General features: G+C 54.4%; 1 protein-coding gene across 2 annotated transcripts in view; it reads left to right on the forward strand.

The window, feature by feature from the left end:
- Nucleotides 1-303: 303 nt before the first annotated feature.
- The window catches only part of AGAP1 (ArfGAP with GTPase domain, ankyrin repeat and PH domain 1), a 572,049-nt gene continuing 553,465 nt past the window's right edge, over nt 304-18,887 (forward strand). The window contains exon 1 of one of the 2 annotated variants that reach the window (XM_070368540.1): nt 304-585. In XM_070368540.1, coding sequence (XP_070224641.1) covers nt 423-585 — 163 coding nt within the window. In that variant the 5' untranslated portion in view covers nt 304-422. The remainder of the gene's footprint in view (nt 586-18,887) is intronic. The other variant, XM_070368539.1, reaches the window with a different exon arrangement.

An 18,887-nucleotide genomic window follows, 5' to 3' on the forward strand; every position in this document is an offset into this window, starting at 1 on the left:
CCGGGCCGGCCCTCGGCCCCGGCGCTCGGAGCGCGGCGGCCGCCTGGGCTTTAATGGCTGCTCGGCGGGGCAGCGCCTAGGGGTGGAAGGCTACTGCGGCACAGGAAGGCGCCCGATCGAGCGTCCTCCGGGGGCCGGCCGCGCCCGCCGCGGCGCGCTCCATGGGGGCCCGCTGACCTGGGGCGCCGGGGCCCGCTCGCTCGCCCGCCCGCCGGGCGCGCGTCCCGGCCATGAACTGAGTCGGCGGGCCGGCCCCGCGCCTGCTCCGCCCGCTCCTTTCTTCTCGCGCCTCCTCCGCCCGCCGCCCGGCGGGCCCGGCTCCCGGGGCTGCGGCGCCCGGGGCTCGGCGGCCCGCGGGCCCCGGGGGCGCGGGGCGGCGGCGGCGGCGGGGGGCGCGCGGCTCCGGGCGCGGCGCCTGCACCATGAACTACCAGCAGCAGCTGGCCAACTCGGCTGCCATCCGGGCCGAGATCCAGCGCTTCGAGTCGGTCCACCCCAACATCTACTCCATCTACGAGCTGCTGGAGCGCGTGGAGGAGCCGGTGCTGCAGAACCAAATCCGGGAGCACGTCATCGCCATCGAAGGTGAGGGCCGGGCCGCCGCGGGGCTTCTGGAGGGCGGGCGCGCGCGCGCGCGAGCGTGTGTGTGCGTGCGTGTGTACACACGCGCCGGGCCATGGCACGCGGCTGCCCCGCCGAGTGGGCACTGCGGTGCTTCTCACCCGGCAAGGCCGGGCGAGAGCGGAGGGGGAGGCCAAGAGGGCCGGCGAGCTCGCGGCCAGAGATGGATCGCCGGCGATAATGTGCTAATGGGCTGTAGAGTCTCCGCTGAGAAAGTGACTCTCTGCGGCCGCGTCCTGGGCCACACGAGTGAACCGGCCCAGCCATAAGCCCCCGGAGCGGCCGGAGCGGTTGGCGCCCCCGGACCGTGTGACAGGTTACTGGGCCGGGGCCGAGCGTCTCTTGCTGGACTTGAAGAGGTCTTTGGAGAAGTGCTGCTGCTGGGGGCGAGGCTCTGGCTGGCGGGTCTCCTCCGCAGGGTAGGGCAAACCCCTTTGGTGTGTTTGCCCATTTCGGGGGCACAGTGGAGGCAACGGAACTTAGCCCCAGCGGAGAACCAGCCCCGGGTACGGACAGCACCGCAGGTCCGACCCACCTGCTCCTGCGCAGAGGTTGGTTTCCTCTACAGTGTTTTCTACCGACATCCTGCATCAGATCAGAAGAACGCTCCCTGGGGAGGGGGGGGGGGTCACTTTCACACCCCTGGCACTGGGATGCCACCCACCCTTCCTGCAAGCCGGGTGAGGCAGAGGTCCTCGGGAGAGGTGCCGCGGAGCCTCTCTGGGGCCAGTGTTTTCTCTGGATCCTCGTGGTTCTTATTTCTCTGCTACTGAGCTTCCAGCTTATCCCCTTGCTTCCCCCTATCCTTGCTGTTGGCCAGTGATGGTAAAAGGTCTGAAGGGTGAGTTGTCCGTAATATAAAATTGTCCCAAGCAAGAGTCCCTCTGGCCGCTGTTGGGGAATACTGAGGATGTTCTGAGACCTGGCCAGGAGTGTGTCCGAAGCCCGGCTTAGGCATCGCCCAGCTCTGGTCCATCTGTAAGCAGGGGGCATTGGCCTCGGGGCGGGGGGAACTTTGCCTGGGTGCTGTGCAGCCTGCATGGCTCACCCCAGAGTGTCTGGGCTTGACGCCTGGCCGGTTAGATGGAGAAGGTGGTGTTGATGCCCTTGGCATCTGGCAGCCCCACAGACTTGAACCTCGTCCCAGCTCGGCTGCCCGATTGGCGTCCTGTCTCCATAGGGGACTTGCTAATTCCGGGAAGGATCTGGATGGTGCTCCAGCTTTCTGCAGGCCTGGCTGTCAGAGCACCTGCCGCCCTGCTGGCCATTTAAGATGCTTCCAGATTCCTCGAGAGGCAGAGGCTCCTGTGTGCCTCTGGCAGGACTTGTGGGAGGCATGGGGGTCCGGCGCAGGGCCGCTGATGCTGGGTGAGCTGGCAGGAACATGCCTCCAGGGTCTGGGCTCCGGCGTGGTGGACACTCACGTGCAAGGCCCCTGCTCCTCTCTCTCTCCTGGCAGCATCCACGGGAGTCTGATGAAACTCTTAGAAAGCTGGCGCTGAGCTTTGGATGCATCTGACCGAGAGCGCCTAGTGTCCGTGCAAAGACCTCATCGGAGTGTCCTTCTTGAAGTCCAGCTCTGGGGTCTCAGGCGCTCCCCACGCAGCAGTTTGACTTTCTAGCAAGAGGATGTGGTTTCATTCTTCATTTTTGGAAAAAACAAAAACCAAAACCTGTGTGGTTCCTTAATGATGGTTTCTGGTAGCTCAGTGTCTGTCTGCCTGTACACGCTGAGATTTTTAGGCTCCTTCTTGGCCGGAAGCCTTGTCGTTTGTTGATGAAACTCAGAATCAGTGATGAATCCTGCTTGGGACTTTGACAAGGCTATTATTTTTTCTGTTAAAAAAAAAATAGGAATGTCTGTGTTGTGTCAGGGCTGTGGTTTATTTAACGAGGCTCTAAGAATCATTCAGATATGCGTCCCTTCTTTGCGTTATTAACAATGATTGCACCTTTCATTTGTATAGAAGAACTTTAGCAAGAATGCTCTTATATTCATAAGCTCGTTGTGTGGCGGTCCCGACCTTGGGGGAGAATGTGGGCCAGATTCATTTTCTAGAGGATGGCGCTTCAGGGAAGGTTAATGACCTCCTGAACATTCGACTGAGGTCAGAGGTGAGTCTGAACCAAAGGATCCTTGGAACCCAGGTGTGCAGGCTTCCCCCACTCCCCAGCTACCTTCTGCTGCTCCTCCTAATGAAATTCGTTGTTATAATGGACTGTTCCCCCACTCTGTGCCAGCTTTAAGATGCAGTTGTGATTTATATCTGTGCCCTTGATATTTTGGAAGCCGAGAAGATTGCTCAATTGTGGCAGGACGACATTTTTCCTGTGATGGGAGAAGTACGCAGAAGCAGTTTGGTGCAGTTGAGTAGGGCATGGGTTATTGGGTTCTTCCCTCACCCCAGATGGGGGAGCATGGCCCTGGGGTACGCAAACTGTAGACGCGTTTGTCACAGCTCCATGCCATAACCGAGCTTGCGCTCCGGAGCATCCCAGTAGCCCTGAGGAGCACACACATATCTGCCCCTGCCTGTGAACCTGCCAGGTGAGGGCGGTACCGTGGCAAAATGTACACCTCCTAGGAATTTTAAAGTCTGTGCGCGTCATAGTCAATTGTTTTAAGAATCGCTTCTCCCAACGAACAGGGAAGATTGTCTGCATTTTAGAGGATATCCAGCCAGGCTTTATTTTCTGTCTCTGTGTGTATACGCACAGAATTGGAGTCAGACTTACAGAGCTGCTTGTTGGCGCAATGTGAGCGCTTCTCCATGTTATGAAAAATTTTGAGGATAACGGTTTTTCACCTTGGCGTAACATTCCAGCATTTGACTGTGTCATAATTTACAGAAACTTTTCCTGTTTTCTGGCATCTTGAAGCATTTTTGCTGTGGAAGAGAGGAGCGGGCTCATTGAAGGGAAGGAAGTTTCTGCTCGTGCTTGTTTTCAAAGTGATTCCCAGAGAGTCTGGATTGGAAAATCTCTTAATGATGGACCAAATTGTATATATTTTTGTTGAAAGGGCTTGCCAAGAATCCCAACCCTGAGTCGGGTCTGTGACCCTGTTTGAAGGCACGGAAGTGTGATTTAATGCTTAGTCTTGTTTTGAAACATTGCTGCTGCTAAGTCACTTCAGTCGTGTATGACTCTGTACGACCCCATAGATGACAGCTCACCAGGCTCCTCTGTCCCTGGGATTCTCTATGCAGAAATACTGGAGTGAGTTGCCATTTACTTGCCAAAAAAGAAGAAAGAAAGTGTTTTTTCAAATATTTGCTTGAGACAGAGGTCTATTTTTTCCCCTCCGGTATGCCAAAAAAGAAGAAAGAAAGTGTTTTTTCAAATATTTGCTTGAGACAGAGGTCTATTTTTTCCCCTCCGGTATCTGGAATCTTAAGGAGGCATTGCCCATTGTTTTCAGATTTACCCCATCAGTTTTCTGGGGTGTCCCCCAGAGGTGTGGCTGGCACCGCAGGTGTTCTCCATGCCTGGAAGCGAGCCGGGACCAGCTGTCTCCAGGGTGAGCATCCTGCCTAGGGTCCCCACTCTGGTTCTTCTTTAAAAAGCCCATCTGGAGTTGATGGGGTTGAGGTAAACGCATCAGCTGCCTTTCTTGTTAGATAAAAAAGCTTGCTCTTCTTGCATGGGTAAAGCCTCTATTAGCAATTGCACGTTGTAATTCAGCTTGCCAGCAGCAGAACAGTGATGCGGATGACAACCCAGCCAGCGTATTCAGCCGGGGCTGAGCCCCTAACTGGTCTCGTGTCTCCACGCCCACCAGGCAGCAGCTCAGGGGGAACTGAGTGCCCTGCTGGCCCCGTTGGTGGTTTGTGTGGCTTCCTCTGAGGGTTTGGAGAAGTCCCGGCGTTCAAAAGGAGAACAGTGCCTGGCATGCCGGGTCAGGGCACTCACGGGGGGCATTCAAGGGCGGAGCTCCGGCATGTGGGGGACCTGGGAAGATGGGACAGGGGCCCCCCTTCCTCCCGTGGTGCAGCCGCTCCGTTGAGCATCGTGTACAGCAGAGAGCTAAGTGCTTGACCTGCGTATCTCCATCCATCTTGTGATGATCCTGTGACATTGATGCCTCCTTTGAGGCCCAGAGAGCTTCCCTCATAGCTCAGTTGGTAAAGAATCCGCCTGCAATATGGGAGACCTGGGTTTGATCCCTGGGTTGAGAAGATCCCCCTGGAGAAGGGAAAGGCTACCCACTCCAGTATTCTGGCCTGGAGAATTCCACGGACTGTATAATCCATGGGGTTGCAAAGAGTTGGACATGACTGAGCGACTTTCACTCTACTTTGAGCCAGAAAGGATAGGAAACTGGCTCGAAAGAGATGAGCAGGGCTGGTCATCCTCAGGGCTGACTCTCCAGCCCTTTCTGAGTGAGTAATGGGACTCCTGATTACTCACAGTTCCTACAAGTCGAATGTACAAACCATTCGAGCCTGTGCCCCTCTCCTCCCCACCTTATCCAAGAGAAGAAGGGTTTGCGGATGCTGCCAGTGGCTGCAGGTCTTATGTTCTCTGTGGAGTTGCTTACCTTAGCAAAACTGTTGTAAGAGCCTGTTTTCCTATGGAAATTTATTTAATCTGGTTGTTGCAGGATTAGGGAACAAATACCTTCTCCCTGCCGTTAGGTGAGCATAATTCTTCTTCAACACTATCGACTGTATTCATAATATTTCAGGCTTCATCAAAGTTGTAACCATGGGGACTTCTAGTTATTGATATGAGTATCACAGTCTCCTCCTTAAAATTAATTCTCAGGTGGCTGTTTGTCCCTTCCAAGTTAAATTTCATACCTTAATGGCTTCTGACCCTTCCAGAATCCAGGCGTCCTTTCCACCTGGCTGGGGTCAGCGTGTTCCCGGCCTCTCCCAGGCTCTCTGTCCCAGCTCCCTGCACAAAGCTCATCTCCTTACTCCAGTCCAGCCTGAGGACCGGGGGCTCTTTGAGGAAATCAAGTCATGCACGTTTTTATCTCCTCAGCGATGCTGTGTGTCGTGTCTGGCCCTTGGAGGATGCCCAGGAATTGTCGAGGGTGTGACTTGCTGGAGGGACTCACGTTTTTTCTGGCTTTTGGGTCCTCTTGCTCCTCACTGGTGATCTGACTAGTGTTGATCTTGCAGAGAGGGTGTTCTGAAACTTGTCACGAGAGCATAGATGCTTGGACTGGGGTGCTTTGGGGTCAGGCAGTGGTGGTTAACCTGGGTGTGCTGTTTGGGTAGCAATGAGTTTTTTTTCTAGTGCATGTAGGGGAAGAGAAAGATTTGCTTGCTGAAGCCTGACAACTTTTTCAGCCCAGCTGTCTGCAGAAGGGTGGTGCTTTTTCTGCCGGTGTAAGTGAATTTCAGGTGCAGAGTCTGTGTCATTGATAGGGACGAATGAGTGGCAGGTCTGGGTGGCTGACAGTGTGGTATCTTCAATGGAACGTTGAGAGTCTTGATTCTTGAAGTTCAGTGTGCAGTCAGATCACATGGAGGGCTTGGGAAAGCAGAGTTGCTACTTCTGTAGGTTTGGGTCAGGCCAGAGAGCGTGCTGTTGACAAGTTTCCAGAGGATGCTGGCTTGCTGGTCCCGGGACCGCACTTTGAGAAGCATGGTCAAGGAGGGGAGGGCAGTCCAGGGGTGGACTGGGCACCTTCTCTGGGTGTTGCTGTCAATCAGTGGAGGGGGTGTCCTCTCATCCTCCCCTGTGGGGGACCAGTGGGGGCCAGCAGCCCTGGCCATTACTTCTGGTGACTCAGCTTAAACACAGTGGAGGAGGGATTGAAGCCCAGGTTTGAATGGGTTCAAGTCCATGTTCACTTCACCTCCATGATGATGCTGATCATAAGTGCCCCGCAAGGAACGTGGTGGGTGGAGGATGGGCATTGCCAAGGGCGGGCCTTCCCCTTTGGCTTATGGTAAAGAACCCACCTGCAGTGCAGGGGACAGAAGCGACTTGGGTCCGATTCCTGGAAGATCCCCTGGAGGAGGGCATGGCAACCCACTCCAGTATTCTTGCCTGGAGAATTCCATGGACAGAGGAGCCTGGTGGGTTCCAAGAAGTTGGAAACGACTTGGCGACTAAACCACACACTCCTCAGTCCCTCAGGGATGGTATTCCAGAAGTCCCGTCTGGGGTTCCCTGGACTTCCCCTTCCTGTCTTGCGATGGTGGATTTTTAGGGAAATCTCCTATATGTTTCAGTGAGGTTCTTCCGTATTCACTTGTTAGGATAATTTGGCAGGTGAAACATCCTTGTGTTTGTTCTGCTGCTGCTAAAAGGGCGTTTCCCTAAGAAGGAGAGCGATCTGTTATTAGCAGCTTAAGAGGGCTGTTGGGGGCCCTGGAGGAAGTGACTCAGGAGGGAGCTGCAGCCTCCATGGCAGAGCCTGGAGCCCTGTTTACTGCCACCTGTCTTTTTGTCCAAAGCTGGCTTTTTATTTTGTTAAGACTGAAATCCCTTATTCTGCATCCTTTTTTTCCCTGTGTGCCCTGCAGGTGTTTATCGTTGGTGAGTCTCACTAGGGCTGGTTTTAACTACTGATTTAGTCCCATCTCTTGTTTCTCAGCGTTCAAGCAAACCCCTGAGCCCCTGCCCCCCACCCCCGGCCCAACACTCTGGATTCTTTGAGGCCTAAGTGATTGAGTTTGGCAAAGCCGATCAGGCTTAGTTATTTTTAAAATCCAGAGTTCGGGGCTCTGATCGGGTGCTTAGCCACGTAATTCCTCCGCTCTGTTAAGTACCTTGCTCTGAGAAGGAACACGAATCCTGCAGATGTTTGTCTCTAATCTCTGCAGCATCTGTGATTGTCCTGGGGGTCTGAGCACCAGGCCTCCTCCATGCCACGTCCTTCCAGGAGGGCCAAGGGGGCACTTTCCCTCTCCTGTTTTGTGGTGTGGGAAGCCTGCACACGGGGCTGCAGGGATGACCTGTCCAGGGGCAGGGCTGGCATTGTGGTGGGTCCCGTCCCTGCCCTGTGCCTGTGCCCATGACTCACCCAGGCCAGGAAGGGCTTACTTGCACCTGGGAGCTAAGGAGGGAAGGAGAGAAGATACCAGTGCCAGCAGAAGAGGTCTGTTAATGGACCCTTTTAGTAACCAGCCAAATAGCTGTCTGTGTGCGAGGTTGGGACATTTTCCATAAAGAGCAGACTAAATATAGGCTGGAGGGTGGGGCCCAGGACCCGAGCTGGGGCTGGGGTGGGGTGGCTGTCATCACTCCCATTTTGTCTCTCCCACTGGTAATCAGAACTTACCACCAGCCGGAACAGGTGGCCACCCTGAGCTCTCTGGGAACAGATTGGTGTGTTTGTTTAACCAGGGGCTCATTTGCAATTTTCACACTTTTCTCGCTGTTTGATTCGGATTGTCTTTTTTTGGGCTGCAGTGTTGGAGTATTTGTGCAGTGTTTCTACACAAGCAACTGTGTGATCTTAAAAACTGCTCACTCTGCTTGTCATTAGCATCATGCTTCGAAGCTGCCTTTTATTTTATTTTATTTTTTGAAAGGGTGGGAAACACTTTTCATGGTTCTGGGAGAAGAATTCCAAATAATTACCGGCCATGTTCACAAACGATTTATGTTTGGTCTTAGAAATGTCAACATCCAGCAGGCTCTTGCAAATAGAACCATGTTGCTTTCCAGCTTAGCACACAAAGCTCCTGTTAACAGATTCTCAGATAATAGTCTTAAAGAGGGTAACAGGATCTTTTAGGAAGTGGGTTTAGCCTTAATTCAATACGTTTTTAGTTAATATGGACATGCTATACCAGGTCTACTGAGGATACTTGAAGGAGTTAGAAAAAATTTTTTGCATGAGTGCCTGCAGCAAAGCAAGGCACCCCTTCACTTCCTGAGTTTATTCCTTCACCTTCTCCACGTGACTGCTGCCGCAGCAAGAGTTGATGTTATAGATGTGGTGACTACGGGCACGCTTTTGTAATGAGATAAAAGGAAGTGGGTCTGGAGAGAGTGGAGTGGGCTGACATTCTGCTGTTTGTGTTTCCAGGGATCCTTGTCTGGAGGGGAGGATTGGCCCATTTTCCAGGGAGGGCACTTCCGTGGGCCAGCCCGCCTGCCTGCCCCGCCCTTCGCTGCGGTTTCTGTGGATCCAGGTGCTGCCGTGAGCAGTGTCTCGGTCTCCTGTCTCCTGTCCCGACACCGCTCCTGTTAGTTCAGGCTGGTGAACCTGGTCTCAGACAGACAGACAGTTGTTTCAGTTTTACTTTGGACCGTCAAGCCTGGATCTCCAATTTTCTGTATATTATTGTACCGTTAGGAGTTTGGGGGTTGGAGGTATTGAGACCACTTTAGACGCGGTAGCTTTTTGGGACTCTTTTTTTTGGGGGGGGGAGCATAGAACGTAGATCTAGAAGGATGCCCAGGTCCTAAGGGAGGGTGTTCTCACAAACTGACCACGTGGGTACATCCCACATCCAGATCAGAACAGCGAAGTTGGCCAGCACAGGGCAAGACTCCTCTGTGTTGTGTGTGGCTGGAGGTGGCTGCTTCTGCCTGGTCACCTGCTGTCCCAGCGATGGGCATTTGGGTGGTTTCCTGTTCGGGGCCGTGGGAATAGGCCTGCCTATTAGGACACCTAATAGAGGACTCCTCTGGTGTCCCTGTTCTGTTGGTGAGGCGGTGGTTAGTGTCCTGTTCGCCCTTCCCCCAGGTCAGCGAAGCTGCTCCCAAACCCACTCTGTCGGCGGCCCTGTCTGGAGGGACCTTTCCTTGCTGTTCAGGGTTTACACCGAAGACCCTTAGGATGGAGGCTGCCTCCTGCCTGCCTCCCTCCCTCGCCTTCTTTCCAGCTGTTTGCCAGAAACAGTCAAGTGCCTGATACGTTTCCGGCACTGTCTCAGACGTTAGATTTTAGACTTAGGGTTGTCTATGGGCTCTTCATTCCTGGTTAGTGGAATAGTTGCAGCTTTATACATGGAGCAGTGAGGGTGCAACCCTTCAGCAGGAAATGGTTTCCTTGAAAATGCGGAGCAACCCCCAGGGTCCCCGCGGCTCTCCCTGGTTCTTGCTTGACCTCAGTGGTCAGTGGGGGCTCTCTTGGCTGAGTCCAGACCGCCCCTCCTGCCCCTAGAGTCCATCTCACACCCGGGTGCCCTCCTGTCCATGTTGCTATCTGAAGGGAAACGCCTTCTGCGACTGTGGGTTCAAACTGATGTACGGTCTGAGTGGTTACATATTAGCCCTCTTCAGTCTCTGCTGTTTGTGGCAATTATGTGGAGACACAAAAGGAAAAGAAAGCTAAGTGTTGCCAGCTCTCTGTTATTCTCAAGGGGTTGTTTTCTTTGTTCCTCTTACTTTGTCCTGGGAGCTGCCCTGCACCCCCGCCCCCCCAAAAAAAGGCCACACTCAACCCAGGAAGTGTGTAAGGACCCGGGGGCTGGAGAGAGAGGGGCGTGTGCCCTGTGAAGTCTCCAGTGGCGGTACCAAGGCAAATATTTATTTTGAGGGATGGGGGCTGGGAGGGCTGGGCTTCCCCTCACTTTGTTCAGCAAGCGTGGGAAGCAGCCCCTGTGAGGAGCCTGGGAGGTGAGATGCTATCGCGTGCGGACTGGGCGGGCGCTGTCTTTTGCTTCTGGGGTGCAGGCAGACGGGTGCCCCCAGAGTGCCTCTCCCAGGGCAGTGGGAACTAGCCCAGGAGGCCGCACTGGTCCAGAGTGGGCTAGACAGATGGGGGCAGAGGGGTTACCAGACAGGGAGGCTGTGGGACACAGGCAGAGCGCTGAGGCTCTCTGGGAGGGTGGGTCGTAGGAATGGACCACCCAGAACCCCATCTCCGCAGCTGGCGGGGACCTGGGGAGGGCAGGCTGATGGAGAAGAGCCTCAAGAGCCCCAGAGAGCAGGCTGTGAGCGCTTTTATGTATTGGGCCATGGGAAACTACTGATTATGGATTTCCGTCTGGACAGGGCGGGGGGCCGTGATGCTCGGGGCTTGCTGGGCAGAACAGAAACTTTGCAGTGGCTTCGGTGGTGGGGGGCGGAGTGGCCAGCAGGTTTAGAACTGGGCTGCTGTGAGGGAAGTTGGGGCCAGGGCAGGGGGGCAGGGAGGGAAACAGAGGTGCGCCCCCCGAAGAGGCAGGTGCAGGCGCGAAGGGGCCTGTGACTCGCCAGGTGGAGGGAGTGAGGTCTGACCCTGGGGTCGCAGGAGTGGGACCGTGTTGGGGCAGGAGGGTTCCACCTCCAGATGCCCTGAAGGGCCCGAGGTTTAGGCGGGAGGGGTGCTCAGCTACCAGGGGCGGTTCCCCAGGCACCGGGATTTGGAGAGGAAGCATGCAGCCCCTGCACAGGGGGCTCTGATAGATGGTTTCGGGAGTCACCCTGCCTGTCACTCGGGCTGGGAGGCCGGCATCTGGACCTCATGGGCCGCCAGTTCCCCCTCTGCAGATTCTTCGGTGGGTGTCAGGGGCACGACAGCCCGTGGGGAGTGTCTCTCGCCAGGGACTGAATTGTTTCCCTGCGGGGAAGGGGACCTGTGCGATTGAGCCTGGGCCGCGGTGGCCCCTCAGGTCCTGTTCACCCCGCCGGTTAGTGTCCTGGACGGGTGTCCCCGGCCCAGAGTGCAGGTCCCGTGGCATTCCGCTGGTGCCTGTCTCCACCCCTGACTCGGCCTGTTAGGTGTTTATCTTTTCACTTGGTGGCTCGAGTCCATAGATGGGCAGAGGCCACATGCTGGCAGTGCAGAGGTGAGCAGGCCGCTTGCTGTGTGAGTCAGGGCGGGCACGGGCGTCAGGCCGGGTGTGCACTGGGCTGGGAAGGCTGGACGGGGCTCCTGGTGAAGTGAAGTCGCTTAGTCGTGTCCGACTCTTTGCAACCACCTGGACTGTAGCCCACCAGGCTCCTCTGTCTATGGGATTCTCCAGGCAAGAGTACTGTAGTGGGTTGCCATTTCCTTCTCCAGGGGATCTTCCTGACCCAGGGATTGAACACAGGTCTCCTGCACTGCAGCCAGACTCTTTACCGTCTGAGCCACAAGGGAAGCCAGGAGCTCCTGGATGAAGCCCCATTTGAGCCCCAGAAGATGGGAAGCTCATGCCACTGGGGCTGGGTGGGGTGGGGGGTGGTCATTAACCTGACACCTTGGCCTCTCACCTCCCAAGGAGGCCTTGGAAAACTCATCTCTGCCCAAAGAAATCTCCCTGTCTTCACACAAAAATATTTTTTTTTTACCCCCCACTTAAAAAAATTTCAGTTTTACCCAGGTTTCTCAATTTGGACTTGCTTTTCTGATCATCTTATATTGGGGCATAAGAAAATTATATATCTCTTTCTGCCTACTGCCTAAATCTAGAGTTACCCCCTCAAACATCCCAAGCCCCCAGTGCTTTCACTCAGCTGGCTTGGCAGGAGAATCTTGCAGTGGGGGGCAGTTGGGTCATGTGCTTCTAAGAGTCGTGGTGACCCTGCCTGGCCGGTGAGGTCCCTGTCTGGACCTGTGGGAGTGCTGCTTTTCTGAGAATGGCTCAGAGTTCTAGACTTCGACTTCAGACCCTGTGTTGTTTTTTTTTTTTCCTAGAGTTCAAACTTATGCTTCTGATGGGGTATGCATGTTGAGGGGGCGCACTCAACGATTTTTGGTTTCCAGATCACTTGCTTGGAGATTAAAGAATCTCTGGGTGGTCTGGAACAGTGGGATCCTGCACTCACTGCTGGAGACACCTGGGCGCTTTGTGTAGCTCAGGGCACAGGAAGGGAGACCCCGCACCTGAGTCTGCTGAGCCCTTACCTACTGGGTGGGCTGTGGGCACCCACTCTGGGTGTCTGTGTCCCACAGCCTGGGGTCTGGGATTTTTGTGAACAAGACGTTTGCTATTAAGAGAGATGAAAGTCATGTTTACAAGTCCGGGAGGATCTCTTTTGCTCAACATATTGTGTTGAAACATTTCAAACATGGAAGAGTTGAAAGAATGTTCAGGGTGAAGTCTTACATACCCATCGCTTTGCTTCTCTGCTTGCGTTGTATATCTCTCCATCCAGAGCATGACCATTCAACTGGCATTTGTAACAGAACGCAGAGCTTTCCTAGGCTAGTTCCATGTTGGTTTGGAATCCAGAGGATTTCTGGAAGCAGTACCATCTGGATGTCGTGGTGTCAGATTCCAGGTGCGGTGCAGACCCAGCAGGGACAAGGTGCTTGTTACTTGAGCATCAAATACGAAGTCCCTTGGACTGCAAGGAGATCCAGCCAGTCCATCCTAAAGAAAATCAGCCCTGACTATTCATTGCAAGGACTGATGCTGAAGCTGAAGTTCCAGTACTTTGGCCACCTGATTCGAAGAGCTGACTCATTGGAAAAGACCCTGATGCTGGGAAAGATTGAGGGCAGGAGGAGAAGGGGACGACAGAGGGTGAGATGGTTGGATGGCATCACCGACTCGATGGACATGAGTTTGAGTAAGCTCCAGGATGTAGTGAAGGACAGGGAAGCCGGATGTGCTACAGTCCAAGCTGTTGCAAAGATCAGACACAACTGAGTGACTGAACAACAGCAACAAAATACGAAGTATCTTCTGCTAGAGCAGTTGGCTTAACTTGTGTTTTGAAAGCATGGTTTTTGTTGTTAATCTTTTTTAATTTTATTTTTTGTTTTATTGAAGTATAGTTGATTTACAGTATTGTCTTAATTTCAGGTATACAACACAGTGGTTCATTTATACATATGTGTGTATATATACTTTTTCATGTCATTTTTCCTTATAGATTATTAGAAAATATTGAGTGTGATTCCCTGTGCTATACAATGGTTCCTTGTTGGTTGTCTATTTTACGTAGAGTTAATCTCTACATAATCTCTACAATCTCTGTTGTTAATCTTGATACAGTTCAGCCTTGAACCCAAAGGGAAACTTCGGATTGAGCTCTGACTCGAATCCTGTGTCCGACCACGTGTGTGTGTGGGAGGGCAGCCCCTCTTTGGGCCGTGCTGGTTTTGGCTGCGGGGATGGCCTGCCGTCCCCCTGTGTCCAGGACTTGGTTTTCGCAGCAGCCCGTGTGCTGCTGTGGAGCACAGGCATTTTCTTGCTGGATCGTGTTACACTGTGAACACTTCCTGGGGCAGAATGACGTTGTGCAGCGTCACAGCCTTGAAGGCCTCATTACAACATCTGGGGGTGTGCAGGGGGCGGTAGGAGGAACCCCATCTGTGAGGATAACCTCTGACATCTCTCTCTGGTTCCCCCGACTTGGCCAGGAGAGTGAGAGCAGGTGTGAAGCTGTCCCTAATCCAGACGGCACACCGGTGTCGTTGTGAGCACACGGTCAGTGCTGTAGGTGTGAGTAATGCGCCTCTGCGTGTGTGTGTGCCTGCACACGCGCGCACACGTGTGCATGGCCTGCGTGCTGGGTGTCTAGTTCAGCTATCATCACCTCTCCGCTTCAAGAGTTCTGGGCACGTCCCAGGCTCAACTGGGAGCTGAATGGCCCTGTGGTTCCTGACTTAGCAGTGTTAATTACAGTGTTAATTACAGAACCTGATTAGGCCCCGGAGTTCCCATTTCCCAGACTGGGCCCACGTGGGGCGTGTCTTCTGGGCTGTCCTTGAGCCAGCAATGACCTCACAGAGGGCCAGCCATCCCAGCCTCGTCCTCCTCCTCCTTGTCTGACCCCCTGCAGCTCTCTCCACATCCTGCCCAGAGCTGGCCTGTGACCACTCGGCCTTTCCAGGAATTGAGTCAGCATATTCTGTCCCTGTATCGTCTCTCAGCATCTCTCCCCGACCTCTTTTTTTTTCCTTTTTGGGACATGCTGTGAGGCTTGTGGTGGGATCACAGTTCCCTGACCAGGGACGGATCTCAGGTCCTCGATAGTGAGAGCACGGAGTCCTAACCTCTGGACTCCCAGGGAAGTCCCTTTCACCGTCTTCTCCACGGCCGCTGTCCGTCCGCACAGCGCGGGCTGACTCCAGGATGCCCCCAGGTTGGACCGGCCGGTCAGACTTTGTTCTCCCCTGACTCGGGCTTTCAGGCCGTCTTAGGCCACCGCCCTGTCTTTGCTTCCAAACCAGACTTTGATGTGTTGAGCCTGTGGGGTCTCAAATACCCATCCAGAGCCCCGGCTTTTAATATCCACTTTGTCACCCTCAGCTTTTCAAAGTCCAGGCAGGCTTTTTAGGGAGGGGAACTCACTGCAGGATGAACCTGAGTGGTCACCTCTTCACTTGTTGCTCGTCTGGGTGGGGGAGACCTTCCACACCCCCCGAGTGTCTGCCCTTTCCTCCCCCTTCTCGTCTCACTTGCTCACGGGGACCGCCTCTCCCTGCAAAGCGGCAGAAAGCTTAATAGTCTGTTATGTCACCTGCTGATCGGGTGGGGGTCCTCTTGGTCTAACAGTTTAGGTTAAAAAGAAGGCCCGGTCTCCCTCACACATTTTCACAGTGGAAGGAGATTTCAGATGTCCTGCTTGTCCATGTCAACAACAGGCTACCAAAATTCTCCTTATGGCTTGGTTCCCTCTATATATTAAAAAGCCACTTGTAGGGGCTTCCCTGGTGGCTCAGTGGTAAAGAATCCACCTGCCAATGCAAGAGAGCTGGATTCGATCCCTGGTCCAGGAAGATCCCACGTGCCACGAAGCACCCACGCCCGTGTGCGGCAACTGCTGAGCCTGTGCTCTAGGGCCTGGGAGACACAAGCCTCCGCTTACCACAGCTAGAGAAAGCCTGCATGCGGCATCAAGACCCAGTGCAACCAGAGCAAACACATAAATGAAATTGCGTGTTAAAAAAAATGCCACTTGTCTGTGTGACCTTACCTTAAACCCCAGGGACCTGGGGAGGTCACCCCACTCGCCCTTGTAGCCGAGCACCCTGTTGGTCCCCCCTCGCCTTCTCCCGGGATGTCTCTCCCATAGAAACGCAACGCGATTTATAATTACATTTGTGAGTGTGGTGTTTGTGTGGGTGTGTTAGGGTGTCTTTTCCCGAGAGGACAGGAGCATGTGGTCTAGTTCTGTTTTATTCCCAGTCACCCCTGGCAGCCTTGGCGATCGCTGGTTAAACACAAGGACTGTCTAAATTGGCATTCGTGTCTTGAAGCCTTGGGACGGGACTCTCCAGCCTGCTGTGACCACACGTTGATTCTTCAGCAACCGCTGCCTGGGAATCCTGGAGGAAGATACTGTGTACACGCCAATTGCAGCGAACTTTTCCAGAAACTTGTGTCTGGAAGATCCATTTTCCATGGTTACTGTTACATGGGCTGTTGTTACGTAACTCCTTTTAGATTCAGATGCAGGGATTTTTTTTTTAAGCCTGGGTTCCAATAAAAAAAAAAAAAAAAACAACCCATGACTTGAAGAGTGATGACTTTGAGATTGCCTTTTTGGAGCTTTCCGGAAATAAAACTTTTCATCAGAAACTTAAGTTTATTTGACCGCGAGTTTCTCTCTCGGCTTGAAGACGTCTGTTGCCGGGACCGTTCTTGGTTAGGAGCCGAGAGGAGCTGCGTCCACACCAGCGGGGTCCCCAGGACTTGAAGCCTCTCAAAGGCCCAGGGCCTCCTCGTGTTTTCTGCGACTGAAACCCATGTGGTCCTCTTTCCGCTGCTCTCACTGTGCAGAGAGGGGCAGGAAACGGGGCTGGCGGCCGGCCCGGGCACAGTGGACAGAGAGCCCCAGCCCCGGCCATCAGCTCAGTTTGTCTCCTCGCTCTTTGCTCTGTGTGTTACGATCCCTGCTGTTTAGGTTCTGGCCCTTCCTCTGAGTTTGGAAGGGAGCAGCATCCTGCTGAGTCTTCTCCTAAAGCCCCCCATCCCCGGGCAGCCAGGCCACACTTGTGCTGGGCTGACCCCTTTGGAGCCGAGCCCTTCCCCAGAACTTGCTGCTCTTCCGTGGGGGGACCGTTTGTGATCACGCGTGGTCTTCTCTGGGCCCGGCTCCTGTGCCTGGAAAGCCTCCCGGCGGGGAGGCAGCTGTCTGGGATCTGTCACTTGGGTGGTGGACGGCCAGGCTCACACCCAGGCCAGCTGGCCTGGAGTCCGCACCCCTCCCCCCACACCTCACCCTGCCCCAGTGACTCTGTTTCAGACTCTAGTTATAGATTAGTTTCGGGGGGACAGAGGACGTCAACAGGTACTTAAAAGTGCCCTGCACTGTGAGGACGCGCGGGAGAAGCCGGCACGGGGCGGTGGATGCTCAGCGGGCGTCCAGGTGGAGGGGTCTGGCTCAGCCCGCGGGCCTGGGGCACAGCTCTGCTCCAGCGTGGCTTTGCCTTGTAAGGGACACCATTGCCCCGATGCCTCCCTGACAGCCGCGCCTGCTTTGGATTCCAGAAATTTCTATGAAACATTCATGAGCACCCTCCTGGCTTCTCCTCTTTCCCTTCCTTAAAATCCATTCTAGCACCAGCTGTTTATTGCGTGGGGACCCATTGAGGACTTAACATGCTGTGTGTCCTTTAGGATAGAGGTGGTCCAAACCCCATTTATAGGCCAGGAGCCTGAGGCCTATGGTTCAAAGCTTTGCCCCAAATCCACCCACACCTCGAGGTGGCTGAGCCCAGGTTTGAACTCGGGACTCATACATTAACACTACCTGCTCCCTCCTCTTAAACCAATTACTTAGGCTGTGCCAGGCCTCGTTTGCAGCGCACAGAATCTTCAGTGCAACACCAAACTCTCAGTTGTGGCATGTGGGATCTAGTTCTCTGACCTGGGATGGAGCCCTGGCCCCCTGCGTTGAGAGTCCAGCTTACTAGCCACTGGACCAGCTCCGGGAAGTTCTGCGATGTTTTAATGATGCAGAAAGGAAACCTCTCAGACCCGCCCAGGTTCTGTACAGGGGCTGGGAGTTCCCCATGGTCTGTGCACGTCTGCTGAAAGTGGTTGCAGAAGACACCGCACCTGCCAGCCTGCTTTTACCCCGTTGCTGTGATTGGTGGCATGGACCGTGGTGGGAGGACACAGAGCTCCAGCTGGCGGCCTGTGGTGACAAGCTCCCAGGCAGGAGGAGGGAGAGATTCCAAACAGCATGGTTATGAAAATTCCACTGGAGTTCACAAGATCTGAGACACCTTGATTCCAGGCTGCTTGAAACTACAGCTCTTGAATTTAAGGCACCCAAATTATGTGACATTTTACCAATAAAGATGCTAGCAAGCCCTTCATTTTGTTGTTGTTGCTCAGTTGCTCACTCGTGTCCTTCTCTTTGCAATCTCGTGGGCTGCAGCACGCCAGGCTTACCTGTCTTTCACTGTCTCCTGGAATTTGCTCAAACTCACGTCCATTGAGTCAGTGATTCTATCTAACCATCTCATCCTGTTGTCCCCTTCTCCTCCTACCTTCAGTCTTTCCCAGCATCAGGGTCTTTTCCAGTGAGTCAGTTCTTCACATCAGGTGGGTCAAAGTATTGGAGCTTCAGCTTCAGCATCATTCCTTTGAATGAACACTCAGGACTGATTTCCTTTACGATTGACTGGTTTGGTCTCCCTGCCGTCCAAGGGACTCTCAAGAGTCTTCTCCAACACCACAGTTCGAAAGCATCAGTTCTTCAGCACTCAGCCTTCTTTGTGGTCCAACTCTCACATCTGTACGTGACTGCTGGAAAAACCATAGCTTTGACTGGACAGACCTTTGTCGGCAGTTCATTTTGAACATGTGCTAATAGAAGTTGCTTTTCCTCTGAGCTATAGTTAACTTAATAGGGAGGAATCGATGCCCCCAAAAGGCAGGGTGGTTGGCCTGAAGTCACCCAGAGCCAGGTTGCAGAGCCGGAAGCGGCCAAGTCAGTGCTCGTCCAGTGCCAGTTTGTGGGAGAGCGGGGCCAGGTTTCCGTGTGGGGCTCGACCCAGGATCTGCCTTCCACCGCGGGCATGGTCAGCGGCTCAGATGGCTCCATCTCTGTTTCCGAGAGTGGCGCTGGGGGGCAGAGAGGGGAGGAGACTCACCGGGGCGTGTCCAGTAGTTGCCTTTGCCAGTCCGGCAGTTCTCTGAGTTCCGTCCAGTGCGCTCTGTCCACAGCGTCCCTTCCAAGGGCATTGGGTGCCCGTCTGCGTTCTTGTTTGGTTCTAGGCCAGACTCGCCTGCAGGCGTGGCTTAATCCTGCTTCCCCGTCTGTGCTGGGGGCAGATCGGGGTGGGTCGGGGCCGGGGGCCAGGGCCCTGAGTGCTCGGGAAGGAGTGGGAAGCACCGGTGGAGGCCGTGCCCCATCCTCCTGACACCCCCGAGAAGGTGCTGGCGGGGAGGGGAGTGCAGTTCTGCTGCTGAGAGTCCCCACCTGCCCGGGCGGCACTTTCCTGTGAAGCCATGTGCCCCGTGGATGGGACAGTTGCT

Source organism: Bos mutus, chromosome 3 (assembly GCF_027580195.1).
Source record: "Bos mutus isolate GX-2022 chromosome 3, NWIPB_WYAK_1.1, whole genome shotgun sequence".
Lineage (NCBI taxonomy): Eukaryota > Metazoa > Chordata > Mammalia > Artiodactyla > Bovidae > Bos > Bos mutus.